At 41.1% G+C, this 23255-nt stretch overlaps 1 protein-coding gene across 2 annotated transcripts in view; it reads right to left on the bottom strand.

Annotated features, from left to right (window-relative positions):
- COG3 (component of oligomeric golgi complex 3) overlaps positions 1-23255 on the bottom strand; it is a 53137-nt gene that overhangs the window by 6851 nt on the left and 23031 nt on the right. For both annotated transcript variants that reach the window (XM_029210180.1, XM_029210182.1), the window contains exons 14-21: positions 21031-21142; positions 16719-16843; positions 13474-13563; positions 9715-9835; positions 6889-6977; positions 6645-6779; positions 5409-5484; positions 820-947 (exon numbers count right to left, since the gene is read on the bottom strand). In XM_029210180.1, coding sequence (XP_029066013.1) covers positions 820-947; positions 5409-5484; positions 6645-6779; positions 6889-6977; positions 9715-9835; positions 13474-13563; positions 16719-16843; positions 21031-21142 — 876 coding nt within the window. The remainder of the gene's footprint in view (positions 1-819; positions 948-5408; positions 5485-6644; positions 6780-6888; positions 6978-9714; positions 9836-13473; positions 13564-16718; positions 16844-21030; positions 21143-23255) is intronic.

Below are 23255 nucleotides of genomic sequence, written 5' to 3'. Positions count from 1 at the left end.
TGAAATCACAGTCAGTCTTCTTAAATATGAATAACTAAGAAAGTTCAATCTTACTATGTGCCAAAACAAGTGGAGGAAATGTATCTTCTAGGGCATTACCAAAGACGTTCAATTTGCATTAATATTTCACATGCAAGCACTACCTGTCTAAGACTTATCAGATAAGACTTACTGGAAAAACTAAACTCTAGCAAGCCTTGTCCCCCGCAGAGAATAGTAACAGTCTTCCGCAGCAATTTCTTCCACAGAAGATAATAAAGTTCCCAAACACATAAAGTGTACTTTAAAAATCAGCCAGCGCCTTGGGTAAAGATGTGAGCTCAACACAGAGCTGGAAGCTATGACGACTAAGTTTGCTCTGACATTTAATCCCTCCATGGCCGCTGCAAGCCATTTATTTCCGCTGCTCACCAGTAAAATGGGACATAATTCCTGAAATGCTGTTCTTTCACAAGTGCTGGGCCCGACATAATTCCTGAAATGCTGTTCTTTCACAAGTGCTGGGCCCCACCTCATGTGAGGGTCTGACTACTTATTTATTCATTTACTGATTTCTACTTTTAGGTAGAAATTACCCTTGTGCCACAGGTAACCATAAGGAAATTAAGACAAAATGAGGGCTGGGGGCGAGGTCGGGGAGATATAATCAGACAGATGCATGCTTTGTAAGTCTTTCAAGAATCACAGTGCTTTTTAGTCAACTGTACTAGAATAGCAGACCAACATTTCAAAATGTTTACAGGAAGAGGAAAATGGTACACAAGGCAAGAATACTCCAAGAGACGGGCCAACATTCAAAGAGATGATCACGACACTCACCCTAACTGGCTTAAACAGGACGAACTCAGTATCTTTATTGGATAGGTACAATGACATACTTCTCAACATCAGGGGCAGCTTTGCTTTTATTGTCTTGTAGGCACTTGCCACAAGGTCACTGACTTTTGCTGGAAAGAAATTAACCTCCTTAGTATCACAAATAAAAACAGAAGAAACATTTCCATTTTAATTCAGAGGGGAATAAAAGGAGAGAAAAATAGCAAAAGAAGACTCTTTACTTCCCCAAAGAATTTCTTTCACTTTTCTTATTTATTTATCAAGTTTAATCACAAGCCCTATAAACATTCATTAAGTGCCTACTGTATACAAAATTCTAACCCCATGGGCTAAACAGAAAAAGAATCCCCCCCCCCCCCCACGGCTCAGGACATTCATAGGGATAGTAATATGGTGCCTTCGGCATTTGGAGATTAGGTGTAAGGTAAAATAAAAGGTCATTTGCAGAGAAGCACTAGTAAGAATTACTTCGTAATGAACGAGCTTATTCGTTTGTAGAACTGACTCACAGTAAGAGATGCTCCCTGTCTTATGAGATCATTCAGAAAATACCCACACATATTTAATGGGAACTAAAAATTCACTTGTTACATTCTTATATTGTATTATCAGAAAAGGAAAAGAATTCCAGAAAATTGTAACTGATATAATTAGTAGCCCAGGTGTAGTGCCTGAAAAGTACAAATGGAAAAGAAGAGTCGCAATCTGTATGAAGTATCTAAAAGAGAAAACTACCTAGAAAGCTATCAAAGAAAAGACTGATTAATAATTTTAAAGATGCTTGACCTCACTCATAATTAAAGAAGCGCATAGTAAAACAACTGAAATATTTCAGATTGGTAAAAATTACCAAGGTTGTGAATATCCACACTTGGCAGGGGTGTGGGGAAACAGGCACCCTCATCCACTGTTGTCGGGAGTATAAACTGTTCACCCTCTTGGAAGGGATATTAGGCAACGTCTAGCAAAACTGAAAATACACACACTCTTTCACTTAACATTTCTACTGCTAGAAATTTGCCTTATGGACATATTTACAAAATACCAAGATATGTGTGTTTATTAAGAGTGTAAGGAAAAACAAACTAAAAATAATTTAAATATCTATTAATAGAATTATTAAAGAAATTATGCTTTAGTGATATATTCTACACGTCCATTAAATAGAATGGGTAGAGCTGGATATGCTGGTATAGAAAGGGCTCCAAGATATAGAATAAGTGGTTTAAAAAAAAAGAAAAAAAAAAGTAAGGGATATTTTGTAAGCAGATAGGGTAAGAGGCCCCCGAAGAAGGAACACCAGGACTGGCTTTCTTAACGTAAGAGAAGCCATTTTGGCCTAAACCATTCTGTGATCTCAGCCTGGCCACAATGCTTGTCCTTTAACAGGTCTCAGTAATTGATGACCTTAAGGGAAGTGAGGGAATGCAGGAACACAGGAAAAGTAATAAGAAACCAATAGGTCGGTAATGAAACAGCCCTAGCTCCTCCTCAAGGGATACAGAGAACAATCGGATGCACGTCTTTGAGCTCTGCAGGAACTAAGGCCCCCATTCGGGTGGAGGATGGAACGATGCTGTTGACCCCCGTGACTTCAATTAACTAAAGCTTGGATTCTGTCAACCATTGCCCCGGTTCAATGCTGAATTCTCCTCTCTTCAAGCCCCTTCATGAATACATGTACCCTTAGCTTAAATTTCCCCAATTTTGCCATTCGGGGAGACACTGCTCTGGGAAAGAGCCCCGGTGTTCTCCTTCCTCGCTGCAAGTAATAAATCCTTCCTTCTCCCACTCTTTGCCTTGGTTGTGTCTTTTGGCTCAATACCCACCAAGAGGCAAACCCGTTTTTTCAGGTAACAATAGTATAATCTTATTTGTATAACATGTTTCAAGTCCATATATGCTAGAATACACATAATTTTGGGAAAGCCGCCATTAATAGTGGTTACCTTTGAGAGAACTAGTTTAGAGGTGGAGAACAGAATTCTCTTTTTATACCTTTCCACAGTTCAAATTTTATACCATGTTAAAAAAATTTTTTTAATTGAGGAGGGTTGTGTAAGAGCAGGGTGAGAAACTGCCAATGCTCTCAAGAAGAAAGAACAAACAATCCAAGAATTCCTTATTTTTCATAAACAGATGAAAGCTCCTTTAAGACAATTAATTCCATGGGCTCTGGTCCTATGGTCACTAACACACTTCAGGGATCACTGGTGAGTCTTCAGAGCCCAGTTTTATGTGGAGCCTTGTAAATAAAGTATCCTAATTCTTAAAAAGGTATATTTCCCAGAGTAATTAACAAATTAGCATCCTAACTATAACTCAGTCTTGTGAGTTTAGCACGGAATGACCCCAAGAAGGTGATCAAGTCTGCATGAACCACTAACCCCGGGTTCTGGGGGCCCAAGATAAGTTTCTAGACTGTCCCTGGTGCTCCCACCCCAAAGACTTAAAAATCTTTGACATTTAAGTGTGGGCTTCTCGTATTACAGATCAAGAAAAAGCAACTCCATAGCTCCTTGAGGCTAAATGAGACGGAAGATACAACAACTAGGTAAACTGAAGTGTCACTGCTCCATCTGCCAGGATCTCCTCACTTAGAAAGAAACAAAATGTTTTAAATGACAAAACAGCAAGCCCTATTTCATCTAGTCTTTCTGTCGGTTTCCTTTCATCTACTCCTGCTTTACTAATGACAATTCTAGTCATACTTAAGAGCACAATACCCCTAACCGGAGGAGATCTATTAGGACTCCACTTGAGAAAATGACAGCGCCTATTTTGAGAAGAGAATCTTCCCAAAGGGGAAAGAAAATACATTAAATATGCATCAAGCCCCTGGGCTTAGCTGTACTAACTATACTTATGACAATTTGGTGGTTTCTACCTATTTTAAGAGAGATTTATTGTGCCCAAGAGTTTCATTTACATTAACGTTCAAAATAAAATCAGGTCCTATTTCTAAATAAGCTCTGTAAATGACAAACCTTGAGCCAATAGCCCAATTAATCCAAAGATGATTAGAATTCCTTCTAGAATCAGTGCTGAGTTACAGCCTGACAAGCCTGCTCCTGACCCTGAGGGGTCAGAACAAGTGATTACCACCAGGCTCACTATGGTTAGAATTTCCGGTATTGTCAGTAAAAGACTGGTTTTCTGTCTCTTGACAGAATATACTACCGCATGAAGGATGCTCTCTGTCCTTTAGTAAGATGGCAAAGATTTCAATCTCATATACAACACAAAGGTTTAAAATAATAAAGCCAGTATAATATTCACTGTCTCCATCACAGTAAACAAAAGGCCTAAAGCATGTCACAACGTTTATTTGCAAAATAAAGCAAATCAATGCAAATCTATATTGACATCATCAAAGTTCACATGACAAATTTGTGAAATAAAATCCTGCCTTCCATTCAAATACCAGTGATAATTCTCTATGCTTACAAATCTTCCTAGGAGATACATAGCTACTCTTACAACTTCTTTGTTCTACTTCAACTTCAAGTTAACCTGAGGCACTAATAAAAATAACTGAAAATTTTAGAATGGCCTCAATTCTTTTTCCCAAAAGAAATAAATACCTGACAGACATGCATTCTTTCATTATGGGAAACAAATCACGTTAAAAACCTAATTCCAGTTTTGGGTGCCTGTAGACAGTCAATTTTTTATGGATGCTAAACCAGAATCATTCTTTGGATCTCTCTCACTATGAGCAAAAAGCTTCCTACCGACTTGGACACAGCTCACCCATAATTAAAACACTGATTCTTTCGGCATCTTGCCCTTCTTAGTTTCAAAGGATCTCTATCACAATATGGGCCAGGGAATGGCCAGAAGTATCAATCTAACAAAATGATTTATTCTGGTTTAATGACAACTTAAAATGTCACAACATGGACCAAAAATAACCCACAAAACTAGTCGTGATTTTCAATGTCTAATGTTAAAGAGGGGAAAAAACACCTTCTCGCACAAAAAAATTTACATTTAGGAAAGAGTTAAGACTGGAAACACCTCCGGCACTTCTGCCAATCAATGATGGAGCCTGCCAACTCCTAAATGACACCACACTTTTATAATTTTTTTCAAACACTCTAAAATATTAAAGAGGATGTAACTTGCTTAAAATGTCATGTCCAACATTTCTTCATATAATACTTGGAAACAGTAGCATTCTCTCCATTAATTTCATACTATCAAACACAGTATTTTCACTTTAAGACAATGAAAATCAAGTGTACAGAAGCCATCACACTCAAAGCGTTTCCATCTAAGCCATATTTTATTTTTAACTGTGTGTGTGTATGTATATGTATGTATGTATGTATGTATGTGCGTGCGTGTGTATATATATATATTTTTTAATTCTTCCTTTCTTGGGATGCTTGCTGAAATGCAAGTCGTGTTGGCTCAATTAAGACCTGTCAGCTCCAAAATGAATCTTGCGTTAACCTAAACCACAGCAGGAGTAGGAAACCAACTTCAAGCTGTCGGAGCGCAGCTATATAAATGCAAATTAACTGACATCCTAAAAAAAGAAATCCCAAACAGTAAAACGTGGGTACCTGGTTGAGCCCAAGGCTGCTGAGAGAGAGTATACTTGGGTCCTCCCTGACTGGCCATTGTGTTTAGTGCTGAAACCTAGTAGAGGGGACAAAAGGAAAAAAGTTTCATTTCACTGATGACAAATTAAACTAGTACTGCTCTCAAAAGATACACCATTTGAACGTATGAAAGAATAATGATAATCAAATGTGCAGCCCTAAAAGAAAATGCATCATATGTCATAGTCCTTTACAACCAATAAAATATTTTAGCAAAACTTCTTCTGTGATTTCAAGGCATACACTGTTTTGCAAAAAGAAAACCATACCAATGTCCTGAGGCATTCAGCCTGAAACATTTCAGGGTAGGAAGACAAAAATGAAGACCAACAGAAACGTCAACACAAAACAGGCCTCTCTTTCAGTGGACTGTTAGGTTAACATTAAATTACTATTGTATGTTATTAGAAAAATGTCACAGCAGTTGGACAAAATCTCCTTTATATACCTAGAGGGTCCTTTTCTTCGTTACAGGCAGAGAGAATGTTATTAAAAAAAAAAAAGATTTTCAGATAGCATCAAAAAGCACATTTGACTAGCCAGTGTTCTAGGTACAAGAAGTGGATGCCCACCCTCTATTCACCTGTCTTTTCATTTCTCAGCATCAGTACAGAGAAGCAAAACCATACATTCAGCTTTTGGACAAGAATGTTCTTAAGATGGCAAATTACAGTGCGGCTAGGCTGTAGCTAGGGAGGGTGAAGGACAGAAATGCACAAAACATCTGTAAAAAATGGACTGCTTGGGGCTTCCCTGGTGGCGCAGTGGTTAAGAATCTGCCTGACAATGCAAGGGACACGGGTTCGATCCCTGGTCCCGGAAGATCCCACATGCCGCGGAGCAACTAAGCCCGTGCGCCACAACTACTGAACTTGCTATCTAGAGCCCGTGAGCCACAACTACTGAGTCCGCGTGCCGCAACTACTGAAGCCCGCGTGCCTAGAGCCCGTGCTCCGCAACAAGAGAAGCCACCGCAATGAGAAGCCCACGCACCGCAACGAAGAGTAGCCCCCGCTCACCACAACTAGAAAAAGCCCGCACGCAGCACTGAAGACCCAACACAGCCAAAAATAAATAAATTAATTAAATAAATTTAAAATGGATTTCTATTAAAAAAACAAACAAACAAAAAGAACAAAAACAAAATGCAATCTAGGGAAGAATTCACAATTACCCAATATGCACCAAGGTCTATACCTTTGTCAGGAACTCCTCCAGCTGCTCTACGAACAGCTTGGTCTGTTGCTGAATAAACTGCTCACAGGCCGATTTCAGATGACGGTCTACATCTTTTTTAGAGTCAAGATAATGTTCTCTTATCTCAGGAGTACCCTTAAAGAGAAGATGACAGTTTCCTCCTGTTTTTATGTGCCTAGAAATTACCAGACATGTAAAGAATATCGTTTATCTCCCACCACCAAGAAAACAGACTCCTTCTCACCTCCAACAAGAACTCTATCAAGGCATTGTTGCTATTCAGCCTAAAAAATCTTGGAACAGTCATAGGATTCAGGATTTTAAATGCTGCATCTGTGAAACAAAATTACTCATCCAGTGAACATGTACAGTTTCAACAAGAAGCCAAGTTCCTATTTCAGTGTGTAAACATACACTAGTTCTCTATTACCACAGAGCAAGAGGGGTTTCATTTCCACCAAGTCACCTCCACGAGTGGATAAGGTTAGTGCCAACAATGGCTACAGCACTCACACACAATTATCTTCTAGAACTCAGAGTTGCAAAATGACTATTAATCACAATTATTCATTTATAGAAAAAAAGAAAAAGGATAAATGGTAATCAATACCTTAAAATTTCACTGCTTTACTTTTATGATGCTAAATAGGTTTTTTAAGAAAAATTCATATACTTACCCAGCTTCCTTTGTTTAAGATCTGGCTGGCACAGAAATTTATTCATTTGAAGCAGAGAATAAACTAATGTGTCAGCCAGAAGAAAAACACCAAAAGGACATATTTACCCCTTAACCTCCAGACTAATTAGAGTCTATGCAAAGTACAAACAGGTCTCATTGATGTTCAAATGCAATAAGGTATAACGTTAGTCATGAGAGGTTAGAGGCTTAAAAGTAAAGATAGCAAGTATTATTAAGTGATAGTCAGAAAAGATCATTTCTTTGCTTTGCCTTGGCAGGCTGGAGAAAGCAAAGCATGAAATGCTTCCAACCCTGGTTTTACAAGAACACACCAGACTGTACTCCCTGCCTTGATCCTGATCTTACTGGGAAAACAAAACACAAAAAACACACCTCTCTATCAGATTCAGAGTAAAGCTTTAGTAAATGACTCTTTGTTTCTGCTGTCTTTTCTGTAAGAAAGCTGAACAATTGTAGGTGATCATATGGCAGGATTACATAACCCTCATAAGGTTTTAGGGAAAACATACTTTATACCAAAATTTGCCAAAATTTTAGAGTATTTCATTTTCTCACAGCAACAAATTATGAATTCGAAAAAATACGAAAGAAAATAGATCAGCCCTGCTTCGTCCCATTACTTAAATAAAGTAAGGACTATCAGCGCCTGGCATTCCTCAAGGTTAAGGCACTATTTCCACACCTCACACTGAATGGAAAGCAGGAAATCAACCAGAATGGTTGCCTGATGGCAGCCTCCGATGAGAATAAACTAAAAAAATTATGCATTCTATAAGGGCAAAAGCCAGAAAATCTGGCTGCTGTTTAAAAACAAAATTACAAAGTATATGAATAACATACAGGCTTACTATCTAAATACTAGCAGAGGGCTTCCCTGGTGGCGCAGTGGTTGGGAATCCGCCTGCCAACGCAGGGGACACGGGCTCGAGCCCTGGTCCAGGAAGATCCCACATGCCGCGGAGCAACTAAGGCTGTGCGCCACAACTACTGAGCCTGCGCTCTAGAGCCTGCCAGCCACACCTACTGAAGCCCACGTGCCTAGAGCCCATGCTCCGCAACGAGAGAAGCCACCGCAGTGAGAAGGCCACGCACCACAACAAAGAGTAGCCCCCGCTCGCCACAACTGGAGGAAGCCCGTGCGCAGCAACGAAGACCCAGTGCAGCCAAAAATAAATAAATAAATAAATGTCACCAGAACCAAAAGGTATTCCCTGTGGTGAAAAGGAGAGTGCATTAGGAAGAGAAAAAGAATAAGCTGTTTTAATATGACTCATGATGAGGCGACTTGGCTCTCAGGTGAGTTAAATCAAGTCCGCTATTTTATAAACAGTCATTAGGAAAGTAAGAACCTGCTCCTCTTGGAAATCCTATTATGTGGAGTTCCTCTAAACCACAGAATACAGAAAGTAATTTGAATGGCTATGAATTTTCTCAATTCCCCCAATACATAAGCGAGAAATTCATTCATTCCATAAACAGACAGCTTAAGGTGTTAGAGCTTAATTCTCTTGGAAATGGTTAAGAAAAGATAAAGTTTAGATAAATTTGTAAGTAATTAAAGGAGATGGATATTTATGGTATATCCTTAACTGTTTAAGATCAACATCTTAGAAAATAACTACTTTGATCTTTTAGAAATCATTACTTGTTAATTCAGTCAGAAACAAACCATCAGGATGGATGAATCACCTTTCCCAAGATGATTCCATGTCTATTACCAACTCAAAGACCCTATCTACATGATTACTTAACAACCAGCTGATTTAATAATAATACAACTTGAGTTTATTTAAGCACCTTAAGCTTACAAAAGCACTTTAATATGTATTTTCATTTATTTTCACTCTTAATGGTCTTGATACTCTGGTGAGAGCATCACGACAAGCGGATTCTGCTTGTTTTACACAGGGTAGGGAAGCTAAAACACACATTTAAGATCACAAGAGCCAGGAAATGATGGGCCAGGCACAGAACCTGACCCAGACTCTTAGATAAGTACTCTTCCTATTTTACCCAGCTGGCTGTCTCAGTTTCTATGAACTAACAAACCCAACGCAATGTTTAAAATCACTCCAATTAGCTGACACTCTTAGGTAGTTATTATAGTGATTTTTCACTTTTTAACTGGTTATGGTAATATGTGGCAGAGTCTAAGAGAGGTAATCCTCTTTTGCAAGCTGAGATGCCCAGATATAGTTCTCTCCATAAAGAAGATCCAGCGAGTTAGATGTAGCTAGGATGCTGACGGGCAACACGCCTAGCAAGCAGAGCATGCACGCAAATTGCAGATGAACATACGACAAACCTATGGCCTGTGCTGACACATCAGGTTCAGCATACCCAACTGTGCCAGCCAGGACAATGGAGTACCTCTAGTTTTCTTGAGGTCCAGGGAAATTTCCTTAATGGTGAATTCAGTGTGAAATGGAGCGATCTGTTCACGGAGAATCAAAAGGTGCTTTATTAAGAAAAGCTGTCCATCAATCTGAGTCTAAATTGAAAGACGGAAAAATGGATATTATCACAGATGAAATAAAAATAGGCGCACATAAAACACATGTTATTAATCAACATTCATCTATCTAGGTCTATGGCCCTTAGCCTAACTATATGGTACCAATACTCCTTTGTTGTGCGATGAACTCTTCCCATATTTCCATGTTAGAATTATCTGGAAAAATCTTGCTTCAAACTCTTACTAACTCTATCACCTGTTCTATTTAGTAAACCCAAGGAAGTAAATCAGACAAAAAGGTTGTAAAGCAACGCATTTAGAAAGAGAAGGCAAATCTACTCTAACCTGGTGCAGAAATAGAAGAAACCACGTGGTCCAATATCAGCACAGAGCAGGAATTAAAAGCTCCAAGTATGAGCACGACTCTGATCTCCCAGGGCTTCCTAGTTTCTCTCAGGAACCTGGCTTTCACTGTTTGGTCAGAGTGGTTTCAATACACAGAGTATCAGAAATACTCATATTTATACAGAAGTACAAAAGGAGCCTCCAAATGCAAAATGATTTGGGGTTACCATTTTGGATTATCCGGCCAGCAACAGAGCACTGACTACCTACACCCCTGAGAGGCCCTGCATTTCCTTCTACCCTCTCAGGACTCATCCACAAGAGACTTGTGAATCAAGCTTAGTTCCCAAGCTCCGACCCAGTCCCAAAATAGTGAATAATCATGGCCCTCATTTCAGAAAAGAGTCTGTATATTAAGAAGAGCTAGGCTATGTTTGCTCCTTCTTGCTGCTACTCAAGACGCAATCTTACTTTGAAAATATTTTTAATGAAATTATACTGCATTAGGAAAAGAATAAAGTTGTCCTTCAGTAAGCAATACAGGCATACCTCAGAGACATTATGGGTTTGCTTCCAGACCACTGCAATAAAGTAATTATCACAACAAAGCTAGTCACATGAATTTTTTTGGTTTCCCAGTGCATATAAAAGTTACATTTAGGGCTTCCCTGGTGGCGCAGTGGTTAAGAATCCACCTGGCAATGCAGGGGACACGGGTTCGAGCCCTGGCCCGGGAAGATCCCACATGCCGCGGAGCAACTAAGCCCGTGCACCACAACTACTGAGCCTGCGCTCTAGAGCCCATGGGCCACAACTCCTGAGCCCGTGTGCCTACAGCCCGTGCTCTGCAACAAGAGAAGCCACTGCAATGAGAAGCCCACGCACCACAACTAACAGTAGCCCCTGCTCACCACAACTAGAGAAAGCCCACGCGCAGCAACGAAGACCCAATGCAGCCAAAAATAAATAAATTTATTTAAAAAAAAAAAAAGTTACATTTACACCATACTGTAGTCTATTATGTGTGCAATAGCATTGTCTAAAAAAACAATGTACATAACTTAATTTTAAAATACTTTATTGCTAAAAATGCTAGCCATCTTTAGCGATAAAGTATTTTTAAATAACTATCGTCTGAGCCTTCAACAAGTCGTAACCTTTTTGCAATAGTAACATCAAAGATCACAGATCACCATAATATAATAATGAAATCTGAAATATTGAGAGACTTAACTAAATGTGATACAGACACACTAAATAAGCATATGCTGTTGGAAAAATGGTGCCAATAGACTTGTGCAATGCAGGGTTGCCACAAACCTTCAATTTGTAAAGAACAAAAGCAAAACCCCGCAGTATCTGTGAAGTGCAATGAAGCGAAGCACAATGAGATGAGGTGTGCCTGTATAAACTTTAAAGAGGTTATTAAAGTGACTCTTCTCTGTTCTCTCTCCCTGCCTCCCTCCCTCCTAAATAAACACAGAATCAACATATAAGTACGATTTATTTGATGGAAACTCACTTTGTACTCTGGGACACAGAACATTAGGTAAGTAGGAAATGCTACACATTTTGAATGCTTGCTCTATTTTCAAAAGAACTAACAGCTCCAATGGAGAAAATGGTATAATATAGATTGAATTTACTGAAGCTGTTGTGATCCAGCTTTGTGTTAGTTTACTGATATACTAGGTATTCAATTTAAGTATGTAAGAAGAATTTCTTGCCCTAAGAAATTCTCTAAGACATTAAGCCGTTTTCATTGATCACTTTTTTAAAAGTTGAAAGGCAAAAAGCATAAACTCAGTCATGAAAATAAATTAGCTAATTATTACCAAATTGAGGGCTTCCTCATACATACTTAAGCACCTTATAATATGAAGGAAACTGAGTTAATAAAAGAGAATAGCCTTACAGGCAATGAGGGCAAAAGACTGAATAATCAAAAGGCTTTTCACTCTCCCCTTTAAAAAGAGGACAGTGGTACAAGAGGACATAAGTATATGAACTTTTTTTTTCAGTTAGGTCATTTTTTTCCTCTGATAATCTAAGAAATACATACTCACTGTAAAAAATGTGGAAAGTAAAGGAAGTGTAAGGAGAAGAAAGAAAAAATCATCTATAGTCACCCAAAAGCTTTCACCGTTACTTTTTTTTTAACACGTATGTTCATTACATAAAGTCATAGTGTATATCTGATTTGTATCCTGTGCTTTTTTTTTGCCTTAACATATTTAAGTTAAATTTTATTATTTCATTTTTTTAAATTTAATGTCTGTGTAATATTCCACTATATGGAATATACCACAATTTACTTAACCATTTCCCTAATATTAGACAAGTGTTTCCTAATTCTACCTCCCATACCATAAAAAAATGTGAGCGCTCAGACTTGGAAATACTTTTTAAACTTCAACCTGCCTGTCTATAACCTAACTTTCCATTCTCTTCTAGTCCCCCTGTCAAAATTTCATTTCAACTCTCGATTTCATGAATGGGAGCATATGGTGGTCACAAACAAAGATAGAGCTTTTCTATGGTCCCAAATTCTTTTGTGAGGAGATTTCTGTTTTTTGGTTTTAATTTATCTAAAGTCTTGAAGTTAGAAACCAAGTTTATAAACCTGGAAGTCCAGAAAGGTTCACAGGTTTGAAAACTCCCAGCAGCTATGAAATTCTGGCTGGACACACCCCAGACAGCTTCCTCCCTGTAGGTGGCAACAGGTATTCTAAGTGGAGAGCAAGGTAGAGCAGCACTCCGAACCATACCTTCTGAAAAAAGTCTCAGGGGCCGTGGGAGAAGCACACGTCAACAGCCTTCAGCCCCAGACCCCTTCTTCTCGATTAAAAACTCTTAAGTTACAAAATCATGGCAACTACTTCTAGTCACATAACCCACGGGCCACAACTGCCTGTCTTCCAAACTGACTGGCTGATTCCCTCCAAGTGAGGCCATTCAACTCTTTAAAATGTCATTGCAGGGATGATTATAAATTGCTACATTTCCTTGAAAACACTGTTTTGGTATTCCGAGGAAACAGCAGTCCAGTACCTCCCAGTTGCTAAGGCTAGAACAAGAAACCTTCATCCTATAGAATTTATAACCTAAGTATCACTTCTGGCACTTTAGCGAACCTGGCACTCTCACAAAGAGCAGTCTTTATTGAGCACTAAAGTGAAGTACTAGCTTCTCTCAAAGGGCCTCAAAATTAAATCATATTAAACAAATCCTACTGCCAAAATGGCTTTAAATTTCTGTGCCTATAAATTAATGCTGCATCCCACAATATTACTATAGGCGATAAGATTTCATCTAACACTCTATCAAACCTTCTTTTTGCTGATAGACTCTGATGCTCCAAGTAACGACTGAACGCAGGCCGCCAAGGCTTCTTGTGATAATCCTTGGAATACTGCCCTCTGGTGAAATAAAAGAGAAACATCACCTTGCAGCACTTCAAAAACAGAAAAAAGGAAAATCGTAGGCTCTGAGTACAGCTTGCTTGCCCTCATCTGACGGATTAATTTATTACTACCAGTATTCCTCCTGGAGTTTCCTATTCCCATGCAACCTTTCTAGACCAGCACATGGTTTCCTAATTTGCATCTCCCAAAACACTCATGTGACCCTTCCACAATATTTCCTGAGCACCTATTTCATGCAACTCTGTGCTAGATGCTGGAAGTACAGTGGTAGGTTCACAAGGCAGATGTGATTCTGACCTCATGGAGCCCTCACTCCAGCATGATCTCATGCTAGAGGCTGTTTTTTAGATACATAAAACCAACTTTATAACAAGGCCTCGGTAGGAATTCCCCGGCAGTCCAGTGGTTAGGACTCTGAGCTTCCACTCCCTGGTCAGGGAACTAAGATCCTGCATGCCACGTAGCATGGCCAAAAAAAAAAAAAAAAAGCCTCAGTAAATCCACTTCTAAAAATGTACCCCTAGTAAAATCAGTACTGTATTCTAAGATTCATGCACATGGCTCTTCATCACAATATTATTTAAAACAGCAAAAAAACCTGGAAATAACTCAGATGTTCAATGATAGGGGGCTGACAAATAAAATACTAGTAAATCTAAATTATAGAACACTGTGCATGAAATCAAAGAATGCTAAATAGGAGGTGGTGCAATTCTTATAAAGCATAATTAAGTAAAAACAAAATCAGGTTACAAAATAGAATGTGAAGCATGATTAATTTAATTCTGCCATTTCTATATCTTCCTAGAGGTGTGGGATGTTGGTCTCAGAAGGGACTCCTGTCAGTTCCCTTGGAACTGATGGATGGGTAGGAGCAAAATTTTTATTATTAGGCCCTGTTCTGGGCTCTGGTCTCATACGTGATGCTTTACTCTCTTTTTGTACCGCTTCGCTAACTTCTGTTTCTCATGAGGCTACTGTATAGTAGGAAGAGATGAGGGCTGCCTCTTGCTAGGAAGACCGAATATGCGCAGCTTAGATTGAGGCCCTCTCTTTCTCCTGCTCAGCCTTAATGGGGTTTTCATTGGATTTGTCTCTCCTCACCTTTGATTGGTAAGATAGAGAGGGAGAAGACTTGGATGTAAGCTAGGTGAAACTGTAATGGGCAGGCCTAGGGCAGAAAATAAAAATAGGCAAGGTAACGTCCTTGGGCCTACCTCCTGTTTGGCTAAAATTCCTGTTAAGCACCTAAGAGACTTCACCAGGGTCTGTGATGACAATGGGTTCTATGTGGAATGTGGCTCTGCATTATTTCCCTTGGGATCCTGGCTCCACTGTAGGGAGTTTCTGAATCCCAACCTAACACCATCATTCAATACACCTCCTGGGGGGACCTGGGGAAGAAAAATTGCCAATGTCCAAACCCCCCTTCTGGGCAGAAGGCTGAGACATCTAATTCTGCAGAGGTGATCTGGCCTCACCCCTAGAAGTCCCAGAACTGAGCAAAAGGCACTTTCTGGTTGAATTTCAAAATCTCCAAGCACAAACTCCAGTAACGATGCAGTTTAAAATAGACACCAAGTCGTGAGCACTCTAATGAACGAATGAGTCAACTGTGCAACTTTGCTCAGGCCTGAGGACTCTGAGGTACAGCGCATCTCAGAGTGGGAGGAGATATACATGTACCCTTCTGAACCATATTCTTAAGAAACAGTGGCATCTGGACAATTCATTACATGACCATTATATTTAATCACTTCTCTCTATATGCTGTTTCAGTTGTAACAATCAAATTAATTTTTTAAAAGTGAATTAGGGAATTCCCTGGCAGTCCAGTGGTTAGGACTCCGTGCTCTCACTGCTGTGGCCCGTGTTCAACCCCTGGTCGGGGAACTAGGATCCCACAAGCCGTGCGGCATGGCCAAAAAAACAAAACAAAACAAACAAACAAAGTGAATTAAAATCACTGATTTTTATAAACTATTTTGGGTTTAACACTGACACTAAATAAATGTAGACAAATCTGATCATTCAGGGATTGATACTCATATCATTAAACTGGAATGCTTAAAATAAATGTTACCTAAAATAAATGCACAGTATAAGTTGGGGCTAAAAAAACTAAAAGGGTACTGCTAATTTCAGCAAATAATTAAAATTAGTCCAGGGTTAGAAACATGAAGTCCGACAACTATTTGTTAAGGAAGCTGATTTAAATTGAGTGCAAAACTAAAGTAGTTGCATTTAGTACTAAATGTATATTATACCTATGTGACATTGGATGTAACCTTTCTGCATCTCTTTTTCTTCATCTATAAACTAAGACAGATGAATTAATCAGTAGTTTTAAATGTTATTTGTAGCCATAGACGCCTATAAGAAACGATAAAAGCTATAGGTCTTTTCCTCAGAAAGACGCAAATACAAACATACAGACAAAATTTTACACACAACTTCAAGGTGTTCACAGACTACCCAAAGCCCATTAGAGCAGCAGTCCCCAACCTTTTTGGCACCAGGGACCGGTTTCGTGGAAGACACTTTTTCCACGGATGGGATCGGGGGTTGGTGGCTCAGGCAGTAATGGGAGCGATGGAGAGCGGCAGATGAAGCTTCACTTGCTGGCCCGCTCACCTCCTGCTGTGCAGCCCCATTTCTAACAGGCCACGGACCGGTACCAGTCCCGGTCCATGGCCTGGGGGCTGGGGACCCCTGCATCAGAGGGTTCTGAGGGTCTACAGAATGCTCAGGTTAAGAATCTCTAAATTAGGGGGCTTTCCTGGTGGCGCACTGGTTGAGAGTCCGCCTGCCGATGCAGGGGACACGGGTTCGTGCCCCGGTCCAGGAAGATCCCACATGCCGCGGAGCGGCTGGGCCCGTGAGCCATGGCCGCTGAGCCTGCGCGTCCGGAGCCTGTGCTCCACAACAGGAGAGGCCACAACAGTGAGAGGCCCGTGTACCGCAAAGAAAAAAAGAATCTCTAAATTAGATTGATCTTAAAGTTATCTCTGTTATCTAAAAATCTTATTATTCTCATGTAATACCAAACAAAATATATTATATCAAGATCTTAAAATTTAAATTAAACAAATATTTTAAGTGAAAGAGCACGCAATTTACAGTAAAGATATAAGAATTTACACACGTACATCTATACATCTGTACAATTTGGAGAGACAGACGAGAGTTCGTCGAACTGTAGGATACCACATTCCATGAAGATCTGCTGGAGAAATTGTGGTCTGTGCTCTAGGACTGAGAGATTCGGTTGAACCTAAAATCCCAAATGGAGAAGAAGACATTTCACACACGGAGGTCTGTCTTATTTGCATAGCAATTATAAACTGTTAGTTCTCACTAGCTATCAAAGGCTGGAGGTATCCATTTTCTCTAGCCTCGCCTTTAATCGAGAATGCCAAAGGGAACCTAAATCAGTGACAGGTGAGATTTAACACACTAAGAACGCACGTGACTACACACATATGTACACTCCAGCGTCACACACTCAGCCCAAGTTGCTCTCTCCGAACTGTGATCGATAATCTTCATGGACTACATGAGCAGTATACACATACTGCAGAATACCACGCAGCCGATAAAAAGGAGACAGGTCTAGATGCTGTCACGTGGAAGCAAGCGGGAGGTGGGGGAGTGACAAGAAAACAAAGCATGTTAAGCAGGAAGATTAATCGAAGCCGGTCTGCCTGACAGCCTGCCTTCCATGTGCTCAACTCCATCACTTATAGGACTACTTAGTATATGTAATTCCCAAGTGACCAGAGCTGAGTGCCCATCCCCCCACCCGCCCCACCCAAAAGGCAGCCCCAGCAAGCGTGAGGAGGAACATTGTGGGGGGGGGGGGGTGGCGTGCCTGAGCAGAGACACGTCTGTAACGGACGCACCATCACTCTGGTGGAGGGACCAGAGTTCACACGAGCCAGGCAAGTGCAGCTGGGACCATACTTTGGGACAAGAGGGGATACTGAAATATGGACTGGGTATTAGAGCACATCAGGAAACATTACTAAATTTTTTAGTGCAATGATGGTTTATGGTTCTGTGAAAGATGCCCTTTTTTTTTTTTTGGAGAGGTGCTGAAATACTCAAAGGTAAAGTGGCAATGATGACAATAACTTACTTTAAAATGATTAGCAAAAATATATATACATAATACGATAGAATGTTAAGTATTGAATCTGGGTGGTGGGCACAGGGGTTCATTGCATCATTCTGTTTATTTGAAATTTTTTTAATAATAAAAGAAGAAAAGTAAAGCCAAGCAAAACAGAATTCCTTTTTTAAAAAAAGAGCTAGAGGGAATTCCCCTGGCAGTCCAGTGGTTAGGACTCTGTGCTTCCACTGCAGGGGGCCCAGGTTTGATCCCTGGTGGGGGGAACCAAGACCCCACAAGCCATGCGGCGTGGCCAAAATTTTTAAAAATTTAAAAAGAGCTAGATCTGCATATGCTCAGAAGGAGAACTGGGGCTTGCAGAGTGGATTTATGCAGGAAAGGGCAGAGGGCAATGTTGAGGGCTGGTGCTTTCACTTCACGGTTCTGTAAGCTTAGTTGTTTTTCAAAAGCATGTAATACTTGTAGAATTTTAAAAAGCTCTTCCATTGGCCTTACTTTAAACTAAGATACCTACGTTATAAAAAAATTTCTTAAGGAAAAAGAATAAACTGGACAAATTATATCACGGAATACTCAGTAGGTTAAGTATCCTTAGTTGTGCTAAGAATTAGGATATCTGCGGGATTCCTCCTTCAAAATAAAGAGCCAAAAAGGTACTCCCAAATTAAAGTTTAGCGCAAAAAATGTATTTATGTAGTTCAAAGCCAGAAGTCAACTTATTTGTTCATTTTTTCACTCTCCTGAGAAGAAGAGTTAATAGCTAAAATAGCTGACTGGGGAGTTTATTTACACAGCAAGCCGCCAGGTAAGGTGCCTACTGGCTGCCTCTTCTGAAGAGCTGAGCAAACCCGGTAGCAGGGCTTCTGCATCGGCTCCCGCCGTGGGTCCCCACCACTCTCCCTCTGCGAGCCTGCCGCTGCCCTCGTTTCTCCACGCAGAGAACAAGGCCCATGCGTTCTGAAGACACTCATCGTCGGCCTCCTCACACCATGGGCCCTCCACCAACTTGCCCTGACACTACTCCCATGACATGAACATCACATCACTTAAAGGCCTCACTTCAGAGCAATCTCATTTTCTCACTTCTGACATACCCTGGAAGCAGGAGAAGTGATTACACTCGTTCTTTTCTTTTTCGCTCCCCTTGCCACCAGACTCAGAGCCTTGCTTCCCATCCCAAATTCCATGTCTGTTCTGAACAGCATCAATACCATAGGGATGACCCATATGGTTATCCTTGCCCGTCTCAACTCCAAAGACCTTCACTTCCATCCCTGCACCCCCTACTCCAGACACAGTTTCTTATGACTTTCTTTCAAAATTACTTTCTGCAGACCTTCTTATTACTCCAAACTATTCCACCTCTTAATCATGAAAACTCAGCATCCCACCCTCTAACCACGATATCCTCCCATTTCCTATTTCTCACCTCTTTACTCAATTCACTCTGCCGACCCCTCCCCTCCTCTGGCTTAATCACACCCTCTGACCCCTCTGGCTGTCCTTCCCCTGTCGGCCCAGCGCACCCCCTCCCTCCATCTGCTCCTAAGACTCTCTCCCCAGACTTCTGTTACTGTCACTCTTCTCTCTGTCCTGGCTGATCTCATACAAGTCCGAAGCATCAAGGGTCCTCAATCTTTACCCCTGAATCAGCTGGCTCTTTACAGCTCTAGAGCAGTGCTGTCCAAGAGGACTCTTACGTGAATCATAAATGTGACACATTAAAACGCCACATTAAAAAAGGTAAAACTAGTGGAACTACTTTGAATATATCTTATTTAATCTAATAGATCAAAAATCTCATTATTTTAACATATAATCAATATAAAAATTACTAATAAGATACTTTTTATTCTTTATTTCATACTAAGTCTTTGAAATTTGTTGTGTATTTACACACAGCGCATTCGGACTAGCCACATCTCACATGCTCTATGGCTCCCGTATTGGACAGCATAACTCTAGATCCATTTAATACAGATCTCTCGGTTGTTCCACATGGACCTTACTCAATCTTCCTTAGTCCCCACATCTAGTGCGTCACCAAATTCTACTGATTCACACTTCTAACTATATCCCTCATCTATACACTTCTCTCCATCCCCACCACCAACGCCCTGGTTCAAACCACCTTTACCTTTCAGATGGAAAAACACAACAACATCCTAACCAGTCTCCACAGTTCTACCAACAACACCTTAATGTAATGCCAGGCATGAGTTAAAGAATAAGCTTTACTGCGGAAAGGTACAAGGCCAGGGTTGGTAAGACAGAAATGTACTCTAGTCTCTCCAGTAACTCTTCAAGCGGCTAACTAGACCAAGATGTGTATTAGGACACGGCATGGGTTCTATTCCAGAGGAGGAAATTTCAGCTCCCTATGGTCTCTCTTCCTATAGGGCAGGCGTGATAAAACGGCTTTGTCAGATGGGGAACACTGAGGCTGTTGGGCAGTCTGGACTTGGGGTGTCCACTGTTACAGAGCTGACTCAGAATAAACTGATGATGCACTAAGCCTGGGGATTTGGGGGCAGCTGGGGCTCTTTAAAGCCCATGGAGTTACAGTACCCCCGACTCCCAGTCAGTCCCACATGGAGCTGAGTCTGAGTGTCACTCTTACAGCTGAGGGGTGAGGAGAAGGGGTGCCCTACTTCTCATCTAGCCTGTTGTCTAGATAACTCATCAGTTATCCAGGGTGACTCTTGGACAATTTTGTTCCTTGCCTAACAGGTACCCCAGTCCAAGCTATCCCATACGCTTCTGTCAATTTTTTTACCCGAGTCCTAGGCACTCAATACATTTTTAAAAATGCAAATCTGATGGTACAATTAGGTAGAATTTCAAAGTCCATGAGATTATCACCTGACACCTATCACAAGCTGGCCTGTTTTGCCGGCTCCTTCCTACAGGAACCTGTACCCAAACACAGCAAACCACCTGATATCCCCAAAGCAACCATGGTCTTCCATTCCTGTATGCCGTCCTCCATGCGGTTCTATCTTAAAACCACCTTATTTCACCTGGCTCTCTCATTCTCATCAACACTACAGCTTTCAGATTCCACACCTCTCACTGAATCAGCCTTCCTGCACTCAAAGTTCATCCCCCTTCACAATTCTGATGCCCTTTTCCCGCGGTCCAAGAGTGCCCTGTGCCTACCTTTATCCTGTCACCCCTGAATTACGCCTGTGGCTTGCCAATCTCCCCCTGCTAAAGTGTGGGCTCCTCAAAGGCACAAGCTGTTTTTCTTGCCTGAGACATGACAAGTCCTCAATAAAAGTTTATTAAATGAATGAATAAAAGCTGGAAGTTAAAACATCATAACATACCAGATTTTGTTAGATTATTAGGAGGCTCTCCTTCTTCTAACTGAACGTCTGAAAACAAAGCTTCTGAAGGTGGTACCTTCTTCTGCTCAACTTTTAAACTCTGTGCAATTTGCTGTATCAAGAAATCAGAAGGAACATTAAAGTGTAGTTTTCAGCTGTGTCTAGCAATATGAACACATTCTTTCTATAAAGTAAAAAAATATATACTAATTAATGGATAAACGAACTAATGAACTATGCCAAAACAACACATGGAGATGAAAAAGTTAAATTGGTATAGAGTGTCTCTATTCTCATAAAGACATACATAGCCTTTTCTGAACCACTAATTTCAGAACCATTACAAGGTATCTGCTGAAGAGAGTCAAATATACAAGGCTCAGATTAGAAGCTTAATTTTCAATTTTACATTTAGAAACAAAGTATTCATATTTAAGATTGGGTACATTCTAGATGTCAGAAATGCTTTTACCAAGGAGTTGGCAAACTCCAACTACAGGTTTTCTCTTTATGTGAGAACAGCTACAGTTTGTTATTTTTTAAGCAGATTTTTAAAAATTATCTTATGGACTGAGGCTATTTAACTCTTTTTCACTATCTAAAGAATATCATCAAATATACACAGGTCACTAACTACTAAGTTGGCAATGAAAATCCTACCTATTTACATTGGTTATAAAGGTGGAAATATACAGAAATGAAGGCCTAACACAGCAGTCCCCAACCTTTGGGCACCAGGGACCAGTTTCGTGGAAGACACTTTTTCCACAGATGCGGGGGAGGGTGGCTCAGGCAGTAATGCGAGAGATGGGGAGCAGCTGTAAATACAGATGAGGCTTTGCTTGCTCACCCGCCACTCACCTCCTGCTGTGCAGCCTGGTTCCTAACAGGCCATGGATGGGTTGGGGACCCCTGGCCTAACAGACACCCACCTACTGCCAAAAAGAATAGCCAGAGAACTGTTTAGGAGACAGGCTCTGTATCAGTCAGGCCCGTCCTTTCATTCTGCAAACAGAAACCAGAAAGTATAGCTAATCCCTAAATGGCACACAGATGTCACAGCCAGATCACCTTAAATCCCTGACCTTCACCAAAAGAAAAACAAAGCAAATAGATTTACTGGAAGCAGTGCACTTAAAACAAGAGGTCGGGCTTCTCTGGTGGCGCAGTGGTTGAGAGTCCGCCTGCCGATGCAGGGGACACGGGTTCGTGCCCCGGTCCGGGAAGATCCCACATGCTGCGGAGCGGCTGGGCCCGTGAGCCATGGCCGCTGAGCCTGCGCATCCGGAGCCTGTGCTCCGCAACGGGAGAGGCCACAACAGTGAGAGGCCCGCGTACCGCAAAAGAAAAAAAAAAAAAAGAATCCACCTGCCAATGCAGGCGACACGGGCTCGATCCCTGGTCTGGGAAGACCCCACATGCTGCGGAACAACTAAGCCCGTGCGCCACAACTACTGAGCCTGCGTGCCGCAACTACTGAAGCATGCGCGCCTAGAACCCATGCTCTGCAACAAGAGAAGCCACTGCAATGAGAAGCCTGCGCACAGCAATGAAGAGTAGCCCCTGCTCACCTCAACTAGAGAAAGCCTGTGCGCAGCAATGAAGACCCAAGGCAGCCAATAAATAAATAAATAAATTTTAAAAAATAATAAAAGAAAACACTCAGGATACTGGCCATGTGCTGACTAAATAAACATACCAAATGTATCACTAAATTAAACTGGGAGGGGGTATATAGTAAACTCAATCACCTAACATCCTATCAGACAGCACTATTAAAACAGGTATCCTATCTAGAATGTAAAAACTGATACAAAGGAGACAAGGAAAGGAGGGGAGGAAGGGGAGAGAGCACAACTCCCTAGATCAGGCTGAGAAACAGACCTGTTTATACCAGTCTGCCCAAGAAGCTGGAGCTGCTGAAGGCCCCCACCAAGAAGAAGGGGGCAGCCTCCTCCTCCACCAAGATACCTTCCTAAGGATACAGCCCCAGCAGAGGCCATCTCTGCAGACCCCTCCTCTGTGCTCAGACCTGTGCAGGTGACCCCATAGGGAGGAGGGATATGCTCCCCAGAGCCTGGGGTTGTGCCTTAAACTTTACTGTGGGCCTGGCCCATGGGCAGGTGATCAGCAGGTCTGAAATGCACTGACTGGTTGGCTTCCCAGGGTGCCAAGAACTCAGTATAGGCCAAGGCCGGGAGGATGCCTTCACCAAGTTCCTGTGT

Source organism: Monodon monoceros, unplaced genomic scaffold (assembly GCF_005190385.1).
Source record: "Monodon monoceros isolate NGI ecotype Baffin Bay Population unplaced genomic scaffold, NGI_Narwhal_1 Super_Scaffold_8, whole genome shotgun sequence".
Classification (NCBI taxonomy): Eukaryota; Metazoa; Chordata; class Mammalia; order Artiodactyla; family Monodontidae; genus Monodon; species Monodon monoceros.
Note: the sequence above shows the minus strand (reverse complement) of the source record. Positions and strands in the feature narration are given on the sequence as shown.